The sequence below is a fragment of the Equus przewalskii genome, chromosome 13, assembly GCF_037783145.1.
Source record: "Equus przewalskii isolate Varuska chromosome 13, EquPr2, whole genome shotgun sequence".
Lineage (NCBI taxonomy): Eukaryota > Metazoa > Chordata > Mammalia > Perissodactyla > Equidae > Equus > Equus przewalskii.
In genome coordinates this window covers 85,234,583-85,253,727 of record NC_091843.1, presented here as the reverse complement: position 1 = coordinate 85,253,727, position 19,145 = coordinate 85,234,583, and the positions used below count along the sequence as shown (strand labels likewise).

At 35.8% G+C, this 19,145-nt stretch overlaps 1 protein-coding gene across 2 annotated transcripts in view; it reads right to left on the bottom strand.

The window, feature by feature from the left end:
• Positions 1-19,145, bottom strand: part of HOMER1 (homer scaffold protein 1) — a 122,113-nt gene that overhangs the window by 13,316 nt on the left and 89,652 nt on the right. For both annotated transcript variants that reach the window (XM_008537189.2, XM_008537188.2), the window contains exons 6-8: positions 12,899-13,055; positions 9,012-9,122; positions 8,287-8,367 (exon numbers count right to left, since the gene is read on the bottom strand). In XM_008537189.2, the coding sequence (XP_008535411.1) occupies positions 8,287-8,367; positions 9,012-9,122; positions 12,899-13,055 (349 nt within the window). The remainder of the gene's footprint in view (positions 1-8,286; positions 8,368-9,011; positions 9,123-12,898; positions 13,056-19,145) is intronic.

Here is a 19,145-nt window from a genome sequence, read left to right as displayed (position 1 = left end):
ATTTAGAAAGACCAAAAACAATGAGATGAGCTCAAAATAATGAAAGGTGTGATACTGGTAGAAAAAGTCGCAAAGGAAGGCAGGTTTTAATGCTAAAAGCCACAACTCACGATGAAGATATAACAATTATGTTTATGTTCCAAGAAACACAGCAGCCACTTTTATAGTAGAAACTACAGGAGATGTAAGGAGACACAGATAAAAATACACTGATGAGAGACTTTAATATGCCACTCTCATATAGGACAGATCAAGTGGAACCAAAAAAGGTAAGGATACAGAAGAACTAAATCACAAAATCAATAAAGAGCATTCACAAAAACAGACAATATATTAGGTCACGCAAAAAACCCTGCAGTAAATTACGTAATGTAGAAATTACACAAACCCTTTTGTTTATAAAGCAATAAAACTAGAAATTAATAACTAAATCAAAAAAATAAAGAGGCTCTTCCACTAGGAAATTAAAACACCTCCTTTTAAACATCTCTTGCATGAAAAGGAAATAAAACCAAAATTACAGAATTTCAAGAAATAATGATAATGAAAACACTAAATATCAGAATCTATGGGTACACTTAAAGCAATGATCAGAGAAAAGTCTACAGCTTTAAACACATATAAATAAAAGAGAAAGAATAAAAATAAGGGAATTAAATTCCCCTCTAAAAGTGCTAGAAAAAGAACAAAAAAGCCAAAACAAACTACAAGGCAGGAATAATAAAGATAAAAGTAGAAATTCATAAGTTAAGGATAAAAAAACAGTGATACCGATCAATAAATCACAGTCTTGGGGGTTTCTTTTGCTGAGGAAGACTGGCCCTGAGCTAACATCTGTGCCAATCTTCCTCTATTTTGTATGTGGGACACCACCTCAGCATGGCTTGATGAGTGGTGTGTAGGTCTGTACCAGGGATCCAAACCTGTGAACCCTGGGCCACCAAAGCAGAGCACATGAACTTAACCACTTCGCCACCAGGCCAGCACCCAAAATCTTGTTTTTTAAAAACAACAAAATAGACATATTATTGCTTAACTTTACTTAATCAGGAAAGAAAAGGATAAAGAACAAGCATATAAAATAAGAGATTATAAGAGTTCCCATTGAATATTTGAAAACCTAGATGGCAAGCTTAAACAGACCACCATCTGCAGAAGAAACAGAGAGTAATCAAAGAATTACTCCACAAAAAACCACCAGGTCCAGATGGTTTCAAGGAGGAATTCCATTAAACCTTCAAAGACCAGATAGTTCCAATATGACATTAATTATTCCACAGCACAGAAAATGATGAAAATCTTCCAAATTATTTTATGAAGCAAGTATAACCTTGATATTTAAATCTTATAAATATAGTCCCCTCCCAGAAAAGATGAAAATTAGAGACATCACAAATGAATATCATGTAAAAATTGTAAATAATAGGGAATAAAAATCTAACACATTATTAAGAAAATAATACACCATAGCTAAATGAGATTTATTCCAGAAGCAAAGGTAGTTCAGGGTTAGAAAACCCATTAATACAACAAACCATATTCATAGATTCAGGGAGAAAAAATTATGATTATCTCCACAGATACTAAAAAAGCCATTAACAAAATTCAACACTGATTCTCAGTACACTGAAGAAAACAGGAATGAAGAAGACTCTCATAACATGATAAAATACATATATTTTAGTGTTAAAGCCCGAATTTCCCTTGACGGAAAAATACTAGAGGTATTTTCCCTAAGATCACAAACACAATAATTCCATCATCTCCACTATCGTTTAACACTGTATTGGTGTTTTTAACAGATAATTTGACAAGAAAAATCAACAGAAGCATAAGGAATTGGGAAAAAAAGAAGTAAAATTACCTCTGTTTGCAGATTATGTTAGTATACCTGCAAAAATCTTAAAGAATCAATGGAATAAATGACAAAACTAGCTCAAACAATAAAATAATTTAGTAAGGTAGCAGTATACAAAACTGGCACACAGTGAGGCCAGCCGGGTGGTGCAGTGGTTAAGCTCATGTGCTCCGCTTTGGTGGCACAGGGTACTGCTCATCAAGCCATGCTGTGGCAGCATCCCACAAATAAAACAGAGGAAGACTGGCACAGATGTTAGCTCAGGGACAATCTTCCTCAAGCAAAAAGAGGAAGACTGGCAACAGATGTTGGCTCAGGGTCAATCTTCCTCTCACACACACACACACACAAATTAGCATACAGAATTCAACAGCTTTCATATATACAAACAATAATCAATTAAAAGACACAATGGTAGAGAAAAACCTACTTGTAATAGCAAAAAAACAGATAACGTATTTGGAAATAAACATGAAACAAGTGAAATCCACATGATGAAAACCCTAAAGCACTTCTGAAAAACACAGAAGCAGATGTGGACAAATCAGAAGACATCCCTTGTTCTTGGATAGACAGAAACCTCATGAAGATATCACTTCTCCTAAAGTTACGTTATAAAGTGTAAGCAAACCCAATACATTTTTTTCTACAGAGATAAATTTTTAGTTGACACTAAAATTGGTACTAAAGTTAATACTAAAGTTCATATGGAAAAATAAACATGGAAGAATACATAGAAAACAATGAAAAAGAAAAACGAGGAGTGATTGGCCCTCCCAGACATTAAGACGTACTGTAAAGCCTCTGCAATTAAAGCAGGGTGGTACTGGTGCATGGATGATAGAGTGACTAGTGGAACAGAACAGGAAGTCCAGAAATAGACCCAAATACATATGGAAATTGAGTATCTCAAATCTCTGGGAAAAAGGATAAACTTTTAAATTAATGGTAATGAGATAACTAGATAGGCATTTGGAAAAAGATAAAATTAGATCCTATCTCACACCACACACAAAAGAATAAACCCCAAATGAATCAGAGATCTAAAAGCAAAAAATGAAACCGTCTAAGTACTAGAGGGAAATATGGATGGATTCCTATATAATCTGAGTCTGGAAAAGAATTATCTAATTACAATTCACAAGCCAGAAGCAATGAAAGAAAAGAATGATGAATTTGACTACTACATAAAACAACAACAACATCTTAAGCAAAGTCAAAAAACAATGACAAACTGGGAGAAAATATTTGTAACACATAATCACAGATATACAAAGAACTCTTGAAAATTTTTGGAAAAAGGACCAAAAGCCCTATAGAAAAAAGAGTAAAAGACATGAACATACAATCCACACGTGTACAAAAAGATAAAGAAATAGCCTTTAGCTTATGAAAGATGTTTAATTTCACTCATAATATGAAATACACCAATTAAAATTATCATTTCTCATTTATCACATTGCCAAAAGTGAAAAAGTATGAGAATACGTTTTGTTGGCAAGGCTGTGGAGAAACAGGCACTCACTTACACTGCTGGTACAAGGGAGAATTGGCACAATCCATTATGGAGTGGAATCTGACAATATTTAACAAAACTACATGTGTTTACCTTCTCACTTAGAAATCTCAATTCTAAGAATTTACCCTGAAGATACACCTCCAACAATAACAAAATATCTATGCACAAGATTACTCATTGCAGTACTGTTGCAGAATGCAGGAAACAACCTAAATACGCATATATAGGAATGTGGTTGAATAATCTATCACACACACAAATGAAGTACTATGCAGCTATGAAAAATGAACAAGATCTCTGTGAACCAACAGAGTGATTTCTAGGATATATCTTAAGTGAAAAAAGCAAAGTGCAGAAGAGTAATGTAGAGTATGTCACCATCTGTGTAACAAAATAAAGAGGAGAGGGAATAAAAAAAATAGATATATCTATTCATTTGCATAAAAAGAAACACAGAAAGGATAAACTAGAAACTAAAGAGATTGGTTACCTACAGGGGTCAGACAGGAATGGAATGGGAAGGATGGGGCTGAAAGTGCGGTAGACTGGATGGAACGGGATGATACTTCTCTGAAAATGTCTTTCTGAATAGTTCTAACTTTTGGAACCATGCTAATGTTTCCTATACTTAGTAAATACATACATACATAAAATAAATTTGTATGGGAAAGAAGAAACTAAAACGGAATCCAATATGACACAAATTAACATAATTGCATTTCAAATGAATAACCTAACCAATTGAAGAGGAGAGTGGAAGAACTAACCCAACTAACTTTTGAACATAGGCTGAGGACAAAAGGAATTACACTGATCTCTAGTTAGTAGGTTTTTTGTTTTGTTTTGTTTTGTTTTGTTGCAGTGGTATGAATTAGCAATTCAGAAACTACTTTCTGTGCTTTCTTGGACTGAGCAAGTCAGTAATATACTGTGGATAATGGGAATCAGGCTTCTTAACATTGTGGAAAGCAGTTACAAACATGAAAATGGGCATGGCTAGAATGAACTCCACAGTACTGGAATGCAATGGGAGGTATAAGTATGAATTCAGTTAAAAAAATATATGTTTATATAGCTATTAAAATGAACATAATGTGGTATGTGTGTACTTCTAGCTCTGTTTATTAAGAGGGCCTGGAAACAATGACATCTCAATAGCAACAAGTACATCTAGTGCCCAGATCTTGGTTTCTAAATACCAAACTCTGCTAAAAGAAATTTCTCCTTGGAGAAATAGAGAACGCCAAGGCTGGAGCTGAGAAAATACAAGATGAGCCTGGAACACGTAGTTGTGCTAAAACATAAAGAAGTTCTTTAAAGAATCATGGGGTCACATCCAAAGGACACAGAGGCTGGACTGAAGGGGTTTCCACTGGCCAAATCTGGGACAAAGCGAACATCAAAATAAATGCACATGACAACTAAATGTAACATGTGACCCTGGAATGAATCCTAGACCAGAAAAACAATTCTTTAATTTTGTTATAAAGGAGATTATTAGGACAATTATGGGAATTTGAATAGTCTTTAGATAGATAATTTCTTGATTTTGATGTTTATGTTAGAGAATGTCTGTATTCTTAGAAAATACACATTGAAGTATTCAGAGGTAAAGAGATATATCTTTAACTTATTCTCACACCTTTCAGGGAAAACATATGTATGTATACAGAGAGAGTTCAAGAACGATAACACAAAACAAATATGGCAAAAATGTTAACATTTGGGGGATTGTGGCTGAAAGGTATATGAAAAATCTTTGCATTATTTTTGCAACTTTTCTGTAAATCAAATTACTTCAAAATAAATAGTTTAAAAATAAAATAAACATGGGGCTGGCCCCGTGGCCGAGTGGTTAAGTTCGCGCGCTCCGCTGCAGGCGGCCCAGTGTTTCGTTAGTTCGAATCCTGGGCGTGGACATGGCACTGCTCATCAGACCACGCTGAGGCAGCGTCCCACATGCCACAACTAGAATAACCCACAACGAAGAATACACAACTATGTACCGGGGGCTTTGGGGAGAAAAAGGAAAAAATAAAATCTTTAAAAAAAAATAAAATAAAATAAAATAAAATAAACATGAAAAAGATCATTTCATATAGGACAGTAAGTACTAGAGGAAAATAAAACATGGTAATATTACAAAGAGTACAAGGAGTAGGGGTTGGAGACCAGCAGAGCAGTGCTTAAATTGGGAAGTCAGAGAAGTTAACATGTGAGCCAAGACCTAAATTACAAGTAGAACCAGCCCATTTGAAGATCTGGGGGCTTAGAACTCCGGCAAGGATATTCCATGTGTTCTAAGGTGAAAACAGGCTTGGTGCCTTCAAGATACACACACAATACATGACCATAAACATATCAAAAACTATTCAGTCCTACCTGTAATCAAAAAATAAAAATAATAAAAACAGTGAGCAACCCCTTTGTTCCCCATCAGACAGCAAAGAGATGGAGGGAGACCAATATCCAGTGGGTATCCTGCCTATCCAGATACCAATTGCTCAGCATAAGAAATCTTAAAACATGGACACCAAGTAATTCTCTTTTGAAAGTTCATCTTAAAGAAATAATCAGAAAGGCAAAGATTTACGTAAAAAGATTCATTACGACATTATTTATTACAGCTAACACAGGAAACAACATAAGTGGCTATCCCTGTAGGAATGGGGGGAGAAGACTTTGGTACATCTACCTAGGAGAATGCTATGCAGCCGTATGACACATGTCAAGTTAGGAAAGCAAGATAAAGAAATGGTATCTATACATCTCATGTAAAGAAAAGTTATCCAAATGAACATTGGGGGAAGGAAATGCCAATTGCCTTGCCTTCGGATGATGGGATTATGGTTCATTTTTTTAACTTGCTAAATTATATTTTTCTAAATTTCTTACAATGAGTATATGGGAAAAAAACACCTTGGAAATTAGAAAAATTATATCATACTATTCTTAATTTACCCATAACTATGAATTTTCTATCCATGTTCATACCTACAACCCAATTCAATGCAGTGCAATAACAGAAGTTCCTCTACCATTCAAGGGATTTAATGATCTCAATTTTCTAGACTGAACTCATGAATGGAGGTTCAGGCTGTCAGGACTTATGATAAACAGATGTTTAGGTGGCAGGGACCAGGCTACAGAGGAGAAACTTTCTTCCAATTGGAAAAAAACAGAAGTTATTTCTCTGGCTTGGCCTTTTAGAATTCATCTTTAGGTTTTCTCAAAGATTCCTTGTCCTTTTCCAGGTAAGTTGTTTTGATAAGTATTTTTGATATTCAGTGAAAGAACAGGTAAGAATGGATAGTCACAACTCCAAGTGCGGGCTGTAAAACTCAATTACTGCTGAATCAATGATGAAACACATTTAGAAGCTTAATATGAATAAATCATCTCTTGGTTTCTCTGGGACAATGTAAATGTATATACAACAAAAAATTTTTTTAAAGAATTGTTAGGGATGGCTTGGACGCAGTGTGGTAATGCAGAAAGAACAAAGACTTTGGAATGGAAACAAATCCAGGCTTTCACTACTTTCTAGCTAAGCGCCTTGATTAAACTTGTTAACACCTCTGAACTGCTGCCTTCTCTTTGAAATGGGGATAACACACCTGTTACTGTGTGAATCAGAACTAAGCTATGTAAGTGCTTAGCATATGCCTGAATCATAGCAAGACTCAAAAAATGCAGCGAAACCAAATAAACAAAAGACAAAACTAGAGTGAATTTCCCTCACCTCTTCCAGCCCTGATTTCATGCTTCATATTTTAGTTCTACAGCAGGGTTTCTCAACCTTGGCACGACTGACATTTTGGGTTGGACAATTCACTATTTAGCAGCATCTCTGGCTTCGACCTACTAGATATCAGTAGCACAGTCCTAGTTGTGAAAATCAAAAATGTCTCTGAACATTGTTAAATGTCCCCTGGGGCACAAACCTGCCCTCAGTTGAGAACCACTATTTTACGCAGATGATTAAAATGTAGAAACAACATCTAATAGGGCAAACCAAAATAAGTGACCTCATTTTTCCCAAGCTACTGAAAGCGAGTGATGGAAGAGCACGTTTCATTTCATATAAAGAAAGTTTTCTTTATGAAGGATCTCTATTGTCATAGAATTTGACTGTCTCCATTTAAATACAGGTTGGATAAGCGAACCTATCCAAGCCTCAGTTTCCTCTTATGACTGTTACATGGATTAAATGCATCCAATCCTGGGCTTTCAGGTCCCACTTATCACCCCTGACCCCAAATTCTTCATTCTACACGTACACTGTTTCTCCTCCTGACCCTCAAGTGGTCCTCACCCTTCTTGAGGCAGCTAGCCATGGGGCTGTAAGAAAAGCGCCTGAGCTGGCGGGAGGAAACTTGGGTATCAAATTTTGAAAAGTCATCCCTAACTATGGTGACTACCACTGACACAGGATATTCGCAGGTAGACTAGAATCAGGAAGTATACTATGCATCAAAATGTGAGTAAAATTAGACTGAAGAAATAAAAAGAGCACTAACTTGATTTCATTCATTTCATGAATTACTGCTGTAATCCATACTTTAGTTCAGGGTTAAAAAAAAAAAAGAGAATTCCTAAACTGAATAAAATCCATTTGAGAAATTTTCTTTAAATTCAAGGTATTTTTTTATGTTAAACAGTAGAAATTTCTAAAATAATTTACCAAGGACAATTTTAAAATGATCACCTATGATGATCATAAGCTACCTAGATGAAGTTATCAAGTAATTTTCGAAAAATCAAAGATCAGGCATGAATCAGAAGTCCCGGAAAAGAAAAATGATCAAGAACCTACAAAGCGGAGTTTCAGAAACAAAGCCATTACCATGTGAAAGAATGCCTGATATGTCTCAACGCAGAAATGAACACAAATGGTCCCACAGCTCACCTGCAGTTTCTGAGTCAGGGAGTCCCGCTGCTCCTGCAGCTCTCTGGCATTATCAATTTCTCGTTTTAATCTTTCTATTTCCTAGAAAAAGTAGAAAAAAAGTAGATTAATCTTTTAACAACATTTAAACTACATCAAGGAAAGAGAAAGCCTCATTTTTCCCTGAAATTATTGTCCCTGTCGTTTGAAAACAATAAAAGCTTTAGAAAACATCCCTTTATACTGACTTTTAGAGAGGTGACTTCATCTTTACACATATGTTGTCTAGTACAGAATGATCTTAAGAAACAAGCAACAAGTCTAACTTGGTGGCTTTGATATAGCACTGCTTAGAAACAACAATCTGAACATTTTAAGGTTGCTTCACGCTTTGTGGATATAATTCTTTCCTGGTATATTAAATCTTTTGACTGGAAACCAGAGAAAGCAACAGCTTGTAAAATTCATTTAACTTCTAATGGTTTTCTGTCGATTGTGTTAATGCAACTCTCATCCAGAAGGCAACAACAGGCGGTGTAACAGTCTGATGGCCTCACCATAATTCATAACAACAGAAACAAAGATGGGAAATATGAACCAGATTAATATCACTCAAGAAAAATTTCATCCTAAAAAACCCCCACCACCTCACTTTATTCCACAAAGTGCCTTTAACTCTGACACAGACTCTAACACTTTATACACGTTAGTAACTAGAGTGAAGACGAGTGAGTAGTAGCAAATACCTCCTCCTTCACTTTCAGCGTCTCTTCCAGTTCCTGTATCGTCTGATTTAATTCTGACTTATGGGTGTGCACTGCATTTGCTTGGCTACTAACACATTCAAGCTCGGTCACCTAAAATTAAATGAGAACACAAATTATTTGACCATTTCAAAGGACTTCTTGCTGAAGATATAATAAGCCCCTGATAGGTGAATAATGAACTTTGAATCCGTATATGAAAATTAATTTTGAGAAATATTAAGACACTCAGGGTAGAATGAATAGATTCTTTAAAGATATGAATTTATGACAAAGAAAAAAGACAACAGGAAATAATTATTTACGTGGCTTGGTCATGAAAAGTTTATTAAAACTTAAATTAAGTGGTTAATGACAATCGAGAATCCTGTAATGAAAGTCTTCTTTAAAAATTTCTTCTGAAAACATATTCAAAATCAGATATAGCCATCTGCCCTCCATCTGTAGCCTTCAAATTACATATGAGTTCTGAAAACTGGCCTTGCAGAAGCGAGTAGTTTTTCAAATACATTTCCAAAATGTAAGAGAATCTGGAAGAAAAGATATACTTAAAACACAACTTAAATCATTACATACTAGAATGACTTCACACAGTTGGGTCTGTTATGGCAAAAGATAACAGTTCTTGAGTCAATAACAATTTACTGAGGGCCCAAAGAGCAAAACAACTTTTAATAAGCACTTGATATTTTTTGAGAAAACAAAGAAGCACATTGTCCCTAAAGTCATATCATCCCCAAAGAGTCAAACAGAAGTCAACACAAACACACACACATACCCTACCACAGCTCTTTGCACACATCAGGACGGCATACGTTTTAGTTGACTCAAATACAGTAAATTCTAGACTATTAAAGAAACAGAGCAAATCCCTCTCCCTCACGTTTTTCAAATATCTGAATACCCTCCACCTTCTGTCACTCCACCTCTCCTATCACTTTCTTCCTTTCTATTCATGTACTACCAGCCTTGTGCAGACCCCTATCATCCAGGCCTAAACAAAGAGCAATGGCCTGCCTGGCCAGAGGACTTAATTAGAACCTTTGTCTATTTTTATCTCTTTTGCAACTGCTAACATTCATCTCTCATTGTGTGATGGCTCCATTCAAAGCTTTCAATTGCTCCTCTTTTCTACAATCAAATCGAAACCCTCAGTTCCTCCATATACTAGCCCCAAACTATTTAAGCATCCTCATTGCCCAAGACACTCACTGTGTACTTCCAACTAAAAGCACACAAGTTTCCTTGTCCTAAGAACAAACCACGTTCACATCCATCTTGTTGACTTAACCTGATCGTCCTCTCTTACCTCTGAAAACCATTCAGACTTTACCAAACCCTCAACTCTCAGCTCAGCACATACTTTCTCCAGAAAGCCATTCCTATTTACTCAAGCCCTCCAGACTCCCCTACCCTCTGTCCACAAAACTGGACATCTCTTCCAAAACCTTGGGAATTATTTCCCTATTATTTAACATATATTAGTTTTCTTTGTCCAATTAGATAATAAATTACTTATGAGGAGTTCCACTTCTGATAATGATGGAGCAGTTTTTACTGGATTAACATTCCCACAGATAACAATTCAAATCATGGGCAAAATGTATAAAACAACTGTTTGAAGGCCCTGGGGAGTGAACAAATTGGGCAAAAGACAAAGAATGCAGTCACACTGGGTGAGACACATTTAAACGTCTCGTTGCCTGAAGGCACTCTGAGTCTGTCTGAACTGCTGACCAGACCTCAAGCAAAAACCTGTGGTCTCATGTCCCTGAGAAGCCTGAGAATTTGGGGATTCTTCAGAACAGCTGAAACAGCTAGAAATTGAGGGAACTGTATGAAAGAAAGCCTTCAAATAAGCATACAGACTTCCCTCAAATCTCAGGCTGAACCCTGAAGTGAACACGCGTGGGTAAGAAGCCAAGGAGTCCGGGCGGGTGGGAAAAAGCTGGAAGGCTGAAAGGGCTAAGTTGTGGTAGTGCTCACCACAGAAAAGACAGTTTGAAGTTTGAGCCCCACCAAATCTGAATGCCTGGTAAACACCCTAAGCTTCCCACTGAAACCCCAGAAGGGTTATGGCTTAGAAATAAAGATTTCCCAGGACTAAGGGATTCACCATAGGATTAAGGGCAAAATAAAAATAAACCAACTAGTAAAGCATAAGTCCATGCCTCCACAAACTCTAAGTAATCTACAAGCAGTTTAACTGCTTGCTGAAAGAAAAATCAACACTATTCAGAGGAAGATAACAGAATCTATGGGCTCCATCATCTCATCTATAATGTCCATATACAGCTGAAAATGAGTAGAGGTGAACAAATAGGAAAAACGCAACCTACAGTAAAGACAAAAATCTCTCTAGACAACCATACAGAAAAGCTGGGAGAATTTGTTGCTAGTATGCAACTAAATACTAAAGAAAGTTATTCATGCTGAAGAGAAACGACATATGATGAAAATTCAAATCTACAGGAAGGGAAGAAGAGCACTGGAAATTATAAACATGTGAGTAAATAAAAAGATTCATTTCTTAAATTCTTTAAAATTCAATGGACTATTTAAAGAAAAAATTCCTTGAGGGCAGAGATTACACAAAAAGGAGATATGATAGCTCCTCAACGAATATTTACTGGCTTATGAGTTAATTATCATAAGGTTATTTTTTGTAGTAAAAAACACATAATGTAAAATTTATCATCGTAACTGTTTTGAGTGTACAGTTCAGCAGCGTTAAGCATATTCACGCTGCTGTGAAACAGATCTCCAGAACTTCTTCATCTCACAAAATGGAAACTACACTCATTTAACAACAAATTCCCTCTTCCCCCTTATAAGTTAACTTTTATACTTAGGATAGAATAATATTTACTCAGGGTTCTTGCTTTCCCTCCTGTCTCTATTCCATTTCTACCTTACTTCCCCTGTCACTCTGCTCCTATTACACTCCAGTTGTGCTCTGGTCCTGAGCCCTTTGTCTATGCAGTCACTTCTATGGTATTCCTTTTTTTTTTTTTTTTTTAAGATTTTATTTTTTTTCCTTTTTCTCCCCAAAGCCCCCCAGTACATAGTTGTATATTCTTCGTTGTGGGTCCTTCTAGTTGTGGCATGTGGGACGCCGCCTCAGCGTGGTTTGATGAGCAGTGCCATATCCGCGCCCTGGATTCGAACCAACAAAGCACTGGGCGGCCTGCAGCTGAGTGCGCGAACTTAACCACTCGGCCATGGGGCCAGCCCCAAGAGAAAAAATTTTTAATATTTACCCATATTCTTATATGGTATTCCTTTTTAAAAGGGAAATTAGTGGCATCTGCTTCCTGCTGGGTGAATGCACATGCTCTGAATAAAAAAAATTCTTTATAAGTAATTGTTTGGGCTTCTGATATTAGGATTTCTGATTTTTCTTTTTCTGCTCCTTATTTCTATTATCAACTTTTATAAAAAATCTATATTGTTCAAATTGTTCTTTCTTTAGAAAACAATAGAATAAAATAATAAAAGCATTATCATGAACTCAGTGCAATGACATGTCAATTCAGTGTCTCAATTTCCACAGGAATTTACAGTTTATATTATTATTGCTATATAGATGAGAATACTGAGCAGAAAGAGGGGAATTAGTTACAAAGGTCATACAGCTAATAAGCGGCAGAATAGGAATTTGAAATCAGGTCTTTCGACTCCAAAAGCTGTGTATTCTTCATTCTCACTAAACTGTGGAAAATACTTAACCAATAAAGCCACATACACTACAACCCCTATAAATGTTCTGACAACCAACAAAAATCTCCAGATGTGTCTGTGCTGCAGTTTCCTCTGATGAAGGCGATCCGTTAGCCACAAATCCCTATGGACAGCAGCACTGAACTTACCCGCTTGTGCAGACGTTCTGCTTCCTCTTGATATGCAGCGAGTTGCTGCTTCCATTGTTTCACGTTGGCAGTGGACTCCAACAGGGCTGCAGTGAGCTTGGCATTATTTCCTTTGAGGGTGGCCAGTTCAGCCTCCCAGTGTTTGCTGATTGCTGAACTAAAATGAAAGAAAAGAAAATTCTATCCATTACCCTGAATATTGTTACTTTAAAAGGACAGCAGTACTCAGTTCTATTATTTGTTTTATAGTCCATGAATGTTTCAAAGACAACACAAAAAGAATAAAAGCACTAATATTTCATTGAAATGTTCCTAGTGAAGAAAACCTAGCAAGTGTAGAAATATAAAAAGTACCAAAGTAGTAGGCTTAATGTGGAATAGTTCCCTTCATTATGACAGATACAGGAACCTACAGAAGAGTTTCTATCCATTCTCTTTTGAGGAATAAATATTATATTCTGAAAAATATCTATAAACAAAACCTAAAAATGTACTATATTTTTAAAAGCATCAAAGCCTGAAGTACAATTTCATTCCTTCATATGAAACATATGCGGGCACTTCAATGTCAATAACAACATGTAATATAGTATGTCTTTTGAAATTATTTCATCTTATTCAGAATTTTAAAATGCCCAAAATACACAAATTTGCTGCAATAAATTGATTTCAGGTCATATGACAGCCTACATCTAGAAACTGGTTATAATGACTTAATTTCTGATAGAATTCCAGTATCACTTAAGAACAAAACTAAAGCAATCTCTTTTTCCTCACTTAATGTTCTAGTCTATAAGTTGCCCAGAGTTAAGTATCTCAACCAAGACAACTTGCTATTACAAGGACAATTCTATTAGTTAGGAAGACCCCTCTCTTGAAAATTCCTTTTGTTACTTCCCAATGAAGAAAAAATTGCCTCATTTAAAGTCTCATTAGTGAACAGTTTACTCCTATTAGTGAAATTCTACTAACTTCATCCCATTAACTAACTTGTGATGAAATAGCCTTCTTTAGTCAGTATTTTAATTTTAATAAGCCATTTGCATCACAGAGCAAATACTTTGATGGAAGGACATTTTATGGTAATTTTAATATATATTACATAAAAGAAAGTCTAGTTTCTATCATCAAGATTTCTAAAGCTCATCACCAGTAGTAAGACACATCAGCATCATAAGATCATTTCTGTGGTATTCTTGCCAAAAATGCATGACCCTCATTCCAATTATGAGAAAACATTATGTAACCCAAACTCAGGAACATTTTACAACATAATTGATTGGTACTCTTCACAAGTGTCAAAAAAGACAAGACTGAGAAACAGAACGGAGGAGACTAAAAAGAAATAATTAAATGAAATATGGGATCCTAGGTAGGTTCCTAGAACAGAAAAGGGACATTGGTGAAAACTAAGATCTGTAGCTTAGTAGTATTGTAAGAATGTTAATTTCCTGGTTTTGATAATTATACTATGGATATGTAAGATGTTAACATCAAGGGAAGCTGGGTGAGAGGTATACAAGGATTCTCTGTACAGTTTTTGTAATTTTTCTATAAATTTAAAATTATAAATTTCTCTATAAATTTAGTTTAAAATGAAAAGTTAAAAAATTTTCTAAAGTTTACCGAGAATATTTCACTAAAACATGAAAGGACAGAATCAAACAGTAAGTTTAAGCTATTAACTTAACACCGCATTTCCATCTTTAAAAAAAAGCTCCTTCTATTTCTTTTGTGGATGGTTTTCCAGATGCAGATTTTCTGAGCAAAGCAGGCACCAATTCACTTGCTCTAAGAGAATTAGATTTTGTTTTCAAACCACCCACCGATTTTTCTGATACAGAGATGAGTTTTACTTAAACGGGCCCTTCAATCTGACAACAAAAATCCTACAAAGAAATTTAAACACTTTACACAAGCAAATATCAAACTCTTTAAAAATTAAAAAGAAAAAATGATTTTGAATATTTACAAAATTGATTTGTTGAAAGTTTCATAATTATAAAGTAAGATTACCAAATGCCTTTAGAGCAGGAAAAAGAACAAAAATGAGGGTGTTTTATATTTTATTTCTCTAGGTTTTATTTTATAATCTATATAGGTAGCAAAGTCTATTAAAACATTGAGAACTCAGCCTACACCACAATTATTTCAATAATTATTTGTGTGATCTTGGACTAGTTTTTCAACCACTCTGATCCTTAGTTCTTCATATGTCAAATGGAGATTAGTCAGGATTTGCACTGTCCAAATGTCAGCCACTAGCTGCATGTGGCCATTTAAATTTAAATTGCTCAGAATTAAATAAAGTTGAAAACTCAGCTTCTCAGTTCCATTAGGCACATTTCATGTACTCAGTAGCCACACGTGGCTAGGGCCTACCATACCGGACGGCAAAGATATAGAACTTTCCATCGTCACAGAACGTTCTATTGGATAGTGCTGTCCTAGGTGATCTCTACATTTCTGACTGGTTTTTTAAATTCTGTGTTATGGGCTGAATTGTGTGCCGCCCCAGCCCCACCTCCCCCCACTCTGCTCTGCCCATTAATACACTGAAGTCCTAACTCCCAGTACCTCAGAATATGACTATATCTGGAGAAGTCAGGTTGAATGGGGTCATTAGGGTGGGCCCTAATCCAATATAACTGGTGTCCTTATACGAAGATGAGATTAGGACACAGACATACACAGGGAAGATCATGTGAAGATACAAAAGTATCTGGAAATGATCAAAATGAAGATAATTATAAAAGATGCAAGGCAATTCAAAGGAGAAAGAATAGTCTCTTAAACAAATGATGCTGAAACAACTGTATAACCACACACACACAAAAAAGAATCTTGACTCATATCTCCTATCTTATACAAAAATTAATTCAATAAATAACACTTCCAGAAGAAGCCACAGGAGAAAATCTTGTGACCTTTGGTTAGGTAAATATTTCTCAGATACAACACCAAAAGCATGATCCATTAAAAAAACTGATAAAAGGGATTTCATAAAAACTAAAAACTTCTCTTTGAAAGACACTATTAAAAAAATGAAAAGAGATTCTGGAATGCAAGGATGGGTCAACATACAAAAATCAATGTAATACACACTACTTTAACAGAATGAAAGAAAAAAACACATAATCATCTCAAATGATGTAGAAAAAGCATCTGACAAAATTCAACATCTGCTTTCATGACAAAAAAAATACACTAGAAACAGAAGGAAACTGCCCCGACATAATAAAGGCCATATATGCAAAGCACACGGCCAACATCAGACTCAATGGTGAAAGACTGAAGACTTTTCCTCTAAGATCAGAAGCAAGACAAGGATGCTGGCTTTTGCCACTTCAAATTCAACATAGTACTGGAAGTCTTAGCCAGAGTAATTAGGCAAGAAAAAGAAATAAAAGGTGTCCAAATTGGAAAGGAAGAAGTAAAATTATCTGTTTGCAAATGACATGATCTTATATGTAGAAAACTGTAAAGATTCCACAAAAAAAGCTGTTAGAACTAACAAATGAGTTTGGCAAAGTTGTAGGATACAAAAATCAGCACACAAAACTCAGTTGTGATTCTATACACATCGAACAACCCAAAAGGAACTTAAGAAAACAATTCCATTTAAAATAGCACCAAAAATAATCAACTACTTAGGAATAAAGTTAACCAAGGAGGTGAAAGACTTGTACACTGAAAACTATAAAATGTTGCTCAATGAAATTAAAGATAACACAAATGAATGGAAAGAAATACCATGTACATGGACTGAAAGACTTAATATTGTGAAGGTGTCAATACAACCCAAAGTGATCTATAGATTCAATGTAATCCCTACCACAATTCCAAAGGTGTTTTTTTTGAGAAATGGAAAAATCCATCCTAAAATTCATATGGTGTCTCGAGAGACTCCAAACAGGCAAAACAATCTTGAAAAAGAACGAAGTTGGAGGTCTCACATTTCCTAATTTCAAAACTTATCACAAAGCTATAGTAATCAAAACAGTGTGGTACCTTAAGCCTGCATAAAGACAGCCTTAAAGGTCAATGGAATAGAGTCCAGAAATAAACTCTCACATATACAGTTAAATGATTTTCATATATATGATCACCATGACCATTCAATAGGGAAAAGACAGTCTTTTCAACCAATGGTGCTGGGAAAATTGGGTATCCACATACAAAAGAAGGAAGTCGGGCCTGTGTCTCACACCATATACAAAAATTAAGTAAAAATGGATCAAAGACCTAAAGAGAAGAGCTAGAACTATAAAACTTATAAGAAGAAAACACACTAGAAAAGCTTTATGACATTAGACTTGCAGTGATATCTTAAATACAACACAAAAAGCACAAGCAATAAAAGAAAAAATAGATAAATTTGGACTAAAGCAAAATTTAAAAATGCTGTGCATCAAAAGACACAATCAAAAGAGTGAAAAGGCAACCCACAGAATGGGAGAATATATTTACAAATCATATATCTGATAAGGGGTTAATATGCAGAATATATAAAGAACTCCTGCAACTCAACAACAACAAAAACCAAACAATCTGTTTAAACATGGGCAAAGGACTTGAACAGACATTTCTCCAAAGGAGACATACAAATGGCCAACAAGCACTTGAAAAGGTGCTCAACCTCACTCATCATTAGGGAAACGCAAATCAAATTCACAATGAGATACCATTTCACACCCATTAGGATAGCTACCACCAAAAAACCAAAAATATCAAATGTTGGTGAGGATGTGGAGAAATTAGAACCCTTGTGCGTTGTTGGTGGGAATGTAACATGGTGCAGCTGCTGTGGAAAACAGAATGACAGTTTCCAAAAAAATTAAGAATGGAATTACCATATGATCTAGTAATTCTACTTCTCAGTAATATATCTAAAAGATGTTTGTACAACAACGTTCATAGCAGTAATATTCTCAATAGTTCAAAAGGTAGAAGCAACTCAAGTATCCACTGATGAATGGATAAACAAAATGTGGTACATACATACAATGGAATATTATTGAGCCTTAAAATGGAAAGAAATTCTGGCACATGCTACAACATGGATGAACCCTGAGGACATTATGCTAAGTGAAATAACCTCATCACGAAAAGACAAATATTATACGATTCTACTTAAGTAAGCTACCTAGAGTAGTCAAATTTATAGAGACAAAAAGTAGAAGGGTGGTTGCCAGGTGCTGGGGGAAGAGACGAACAGTTTCTGTTGAATGGGTATGGAATTTAGTTCTGCAACAGGAATAGAGTTCTACAGATTGGTTCCACACAGTGTGAACAGACTTAACACTACTGAACTGTGCACCGAAAAGTAGTTAAGATGATGTATATTTTGCCACAATTTTTTTAAAAAGGGAAAAAAAGGCTACATACTGTATGATTGCATTTATATGACATTAGTAAAAAGGCAAAACTATAGGGACAGAAAACAGATCGCTAGTTGCCAGGGGCTGGGGGCAGGGAGAGAGGCTGCTATAAAAGAGCAGGAGAGAATTTGGGGGGTGACAGAACTCTTCTTTACCTTGATTGTGTTGGTGGCTACACAACTGCACAAATTTGTCAAAACTCATAGAACTGTACAGTAGAAAGGGTGAATTTTACTGTATATGAATTATACGTAAGTTAAAAAAATAGGGGGCTGGCCCCATGGCCAAGTGGTTTAGTTCACACACTCCGCTTTGACGGCCCGGGGTTTTGCCAGTTTGGATCCTGGGCATGGACATGGCACCGCTCATTAGGCCATGCTGGGGTGGCATCCCACATAGCACAACCAGAAGGACTCACAATTAGAACATACAACTATATACCGGGGGGCTTTGGGTAGAAGAAAGAAAAGAAAAAAAGACTGGCAACAGATGTTAGCTCAGGACCAATCTTTAAAAAAAAAAATTATCACACCACCAAAAAAAAAAAAAAAAAGGCTTTCTAAGCACTTTTAGATACTCTTCCTGTGACTGCAGGATTACAAATAATAAGAGCTGGAAAGTAAGGCCTTCTTTGACTGGGAAGAATGGTCTCTAAGCTGCTCCATTCATGTTTGCATTTGTTGGCAGGGAAGAGGCTGGGTGGGTAGGAAACAGGATGGCTGTGACACATAATAAGAGTTAAAAATCAAAAGGAAGGAGGTAAGGGCCTCTGGGGATGGTGATAGGAAACAGATAGGAGAGGTAGGATTATAGAGGCAGGGATACACAAAAGAAAGGAATGGGTCATAGACAAGGCGTATTTAAAA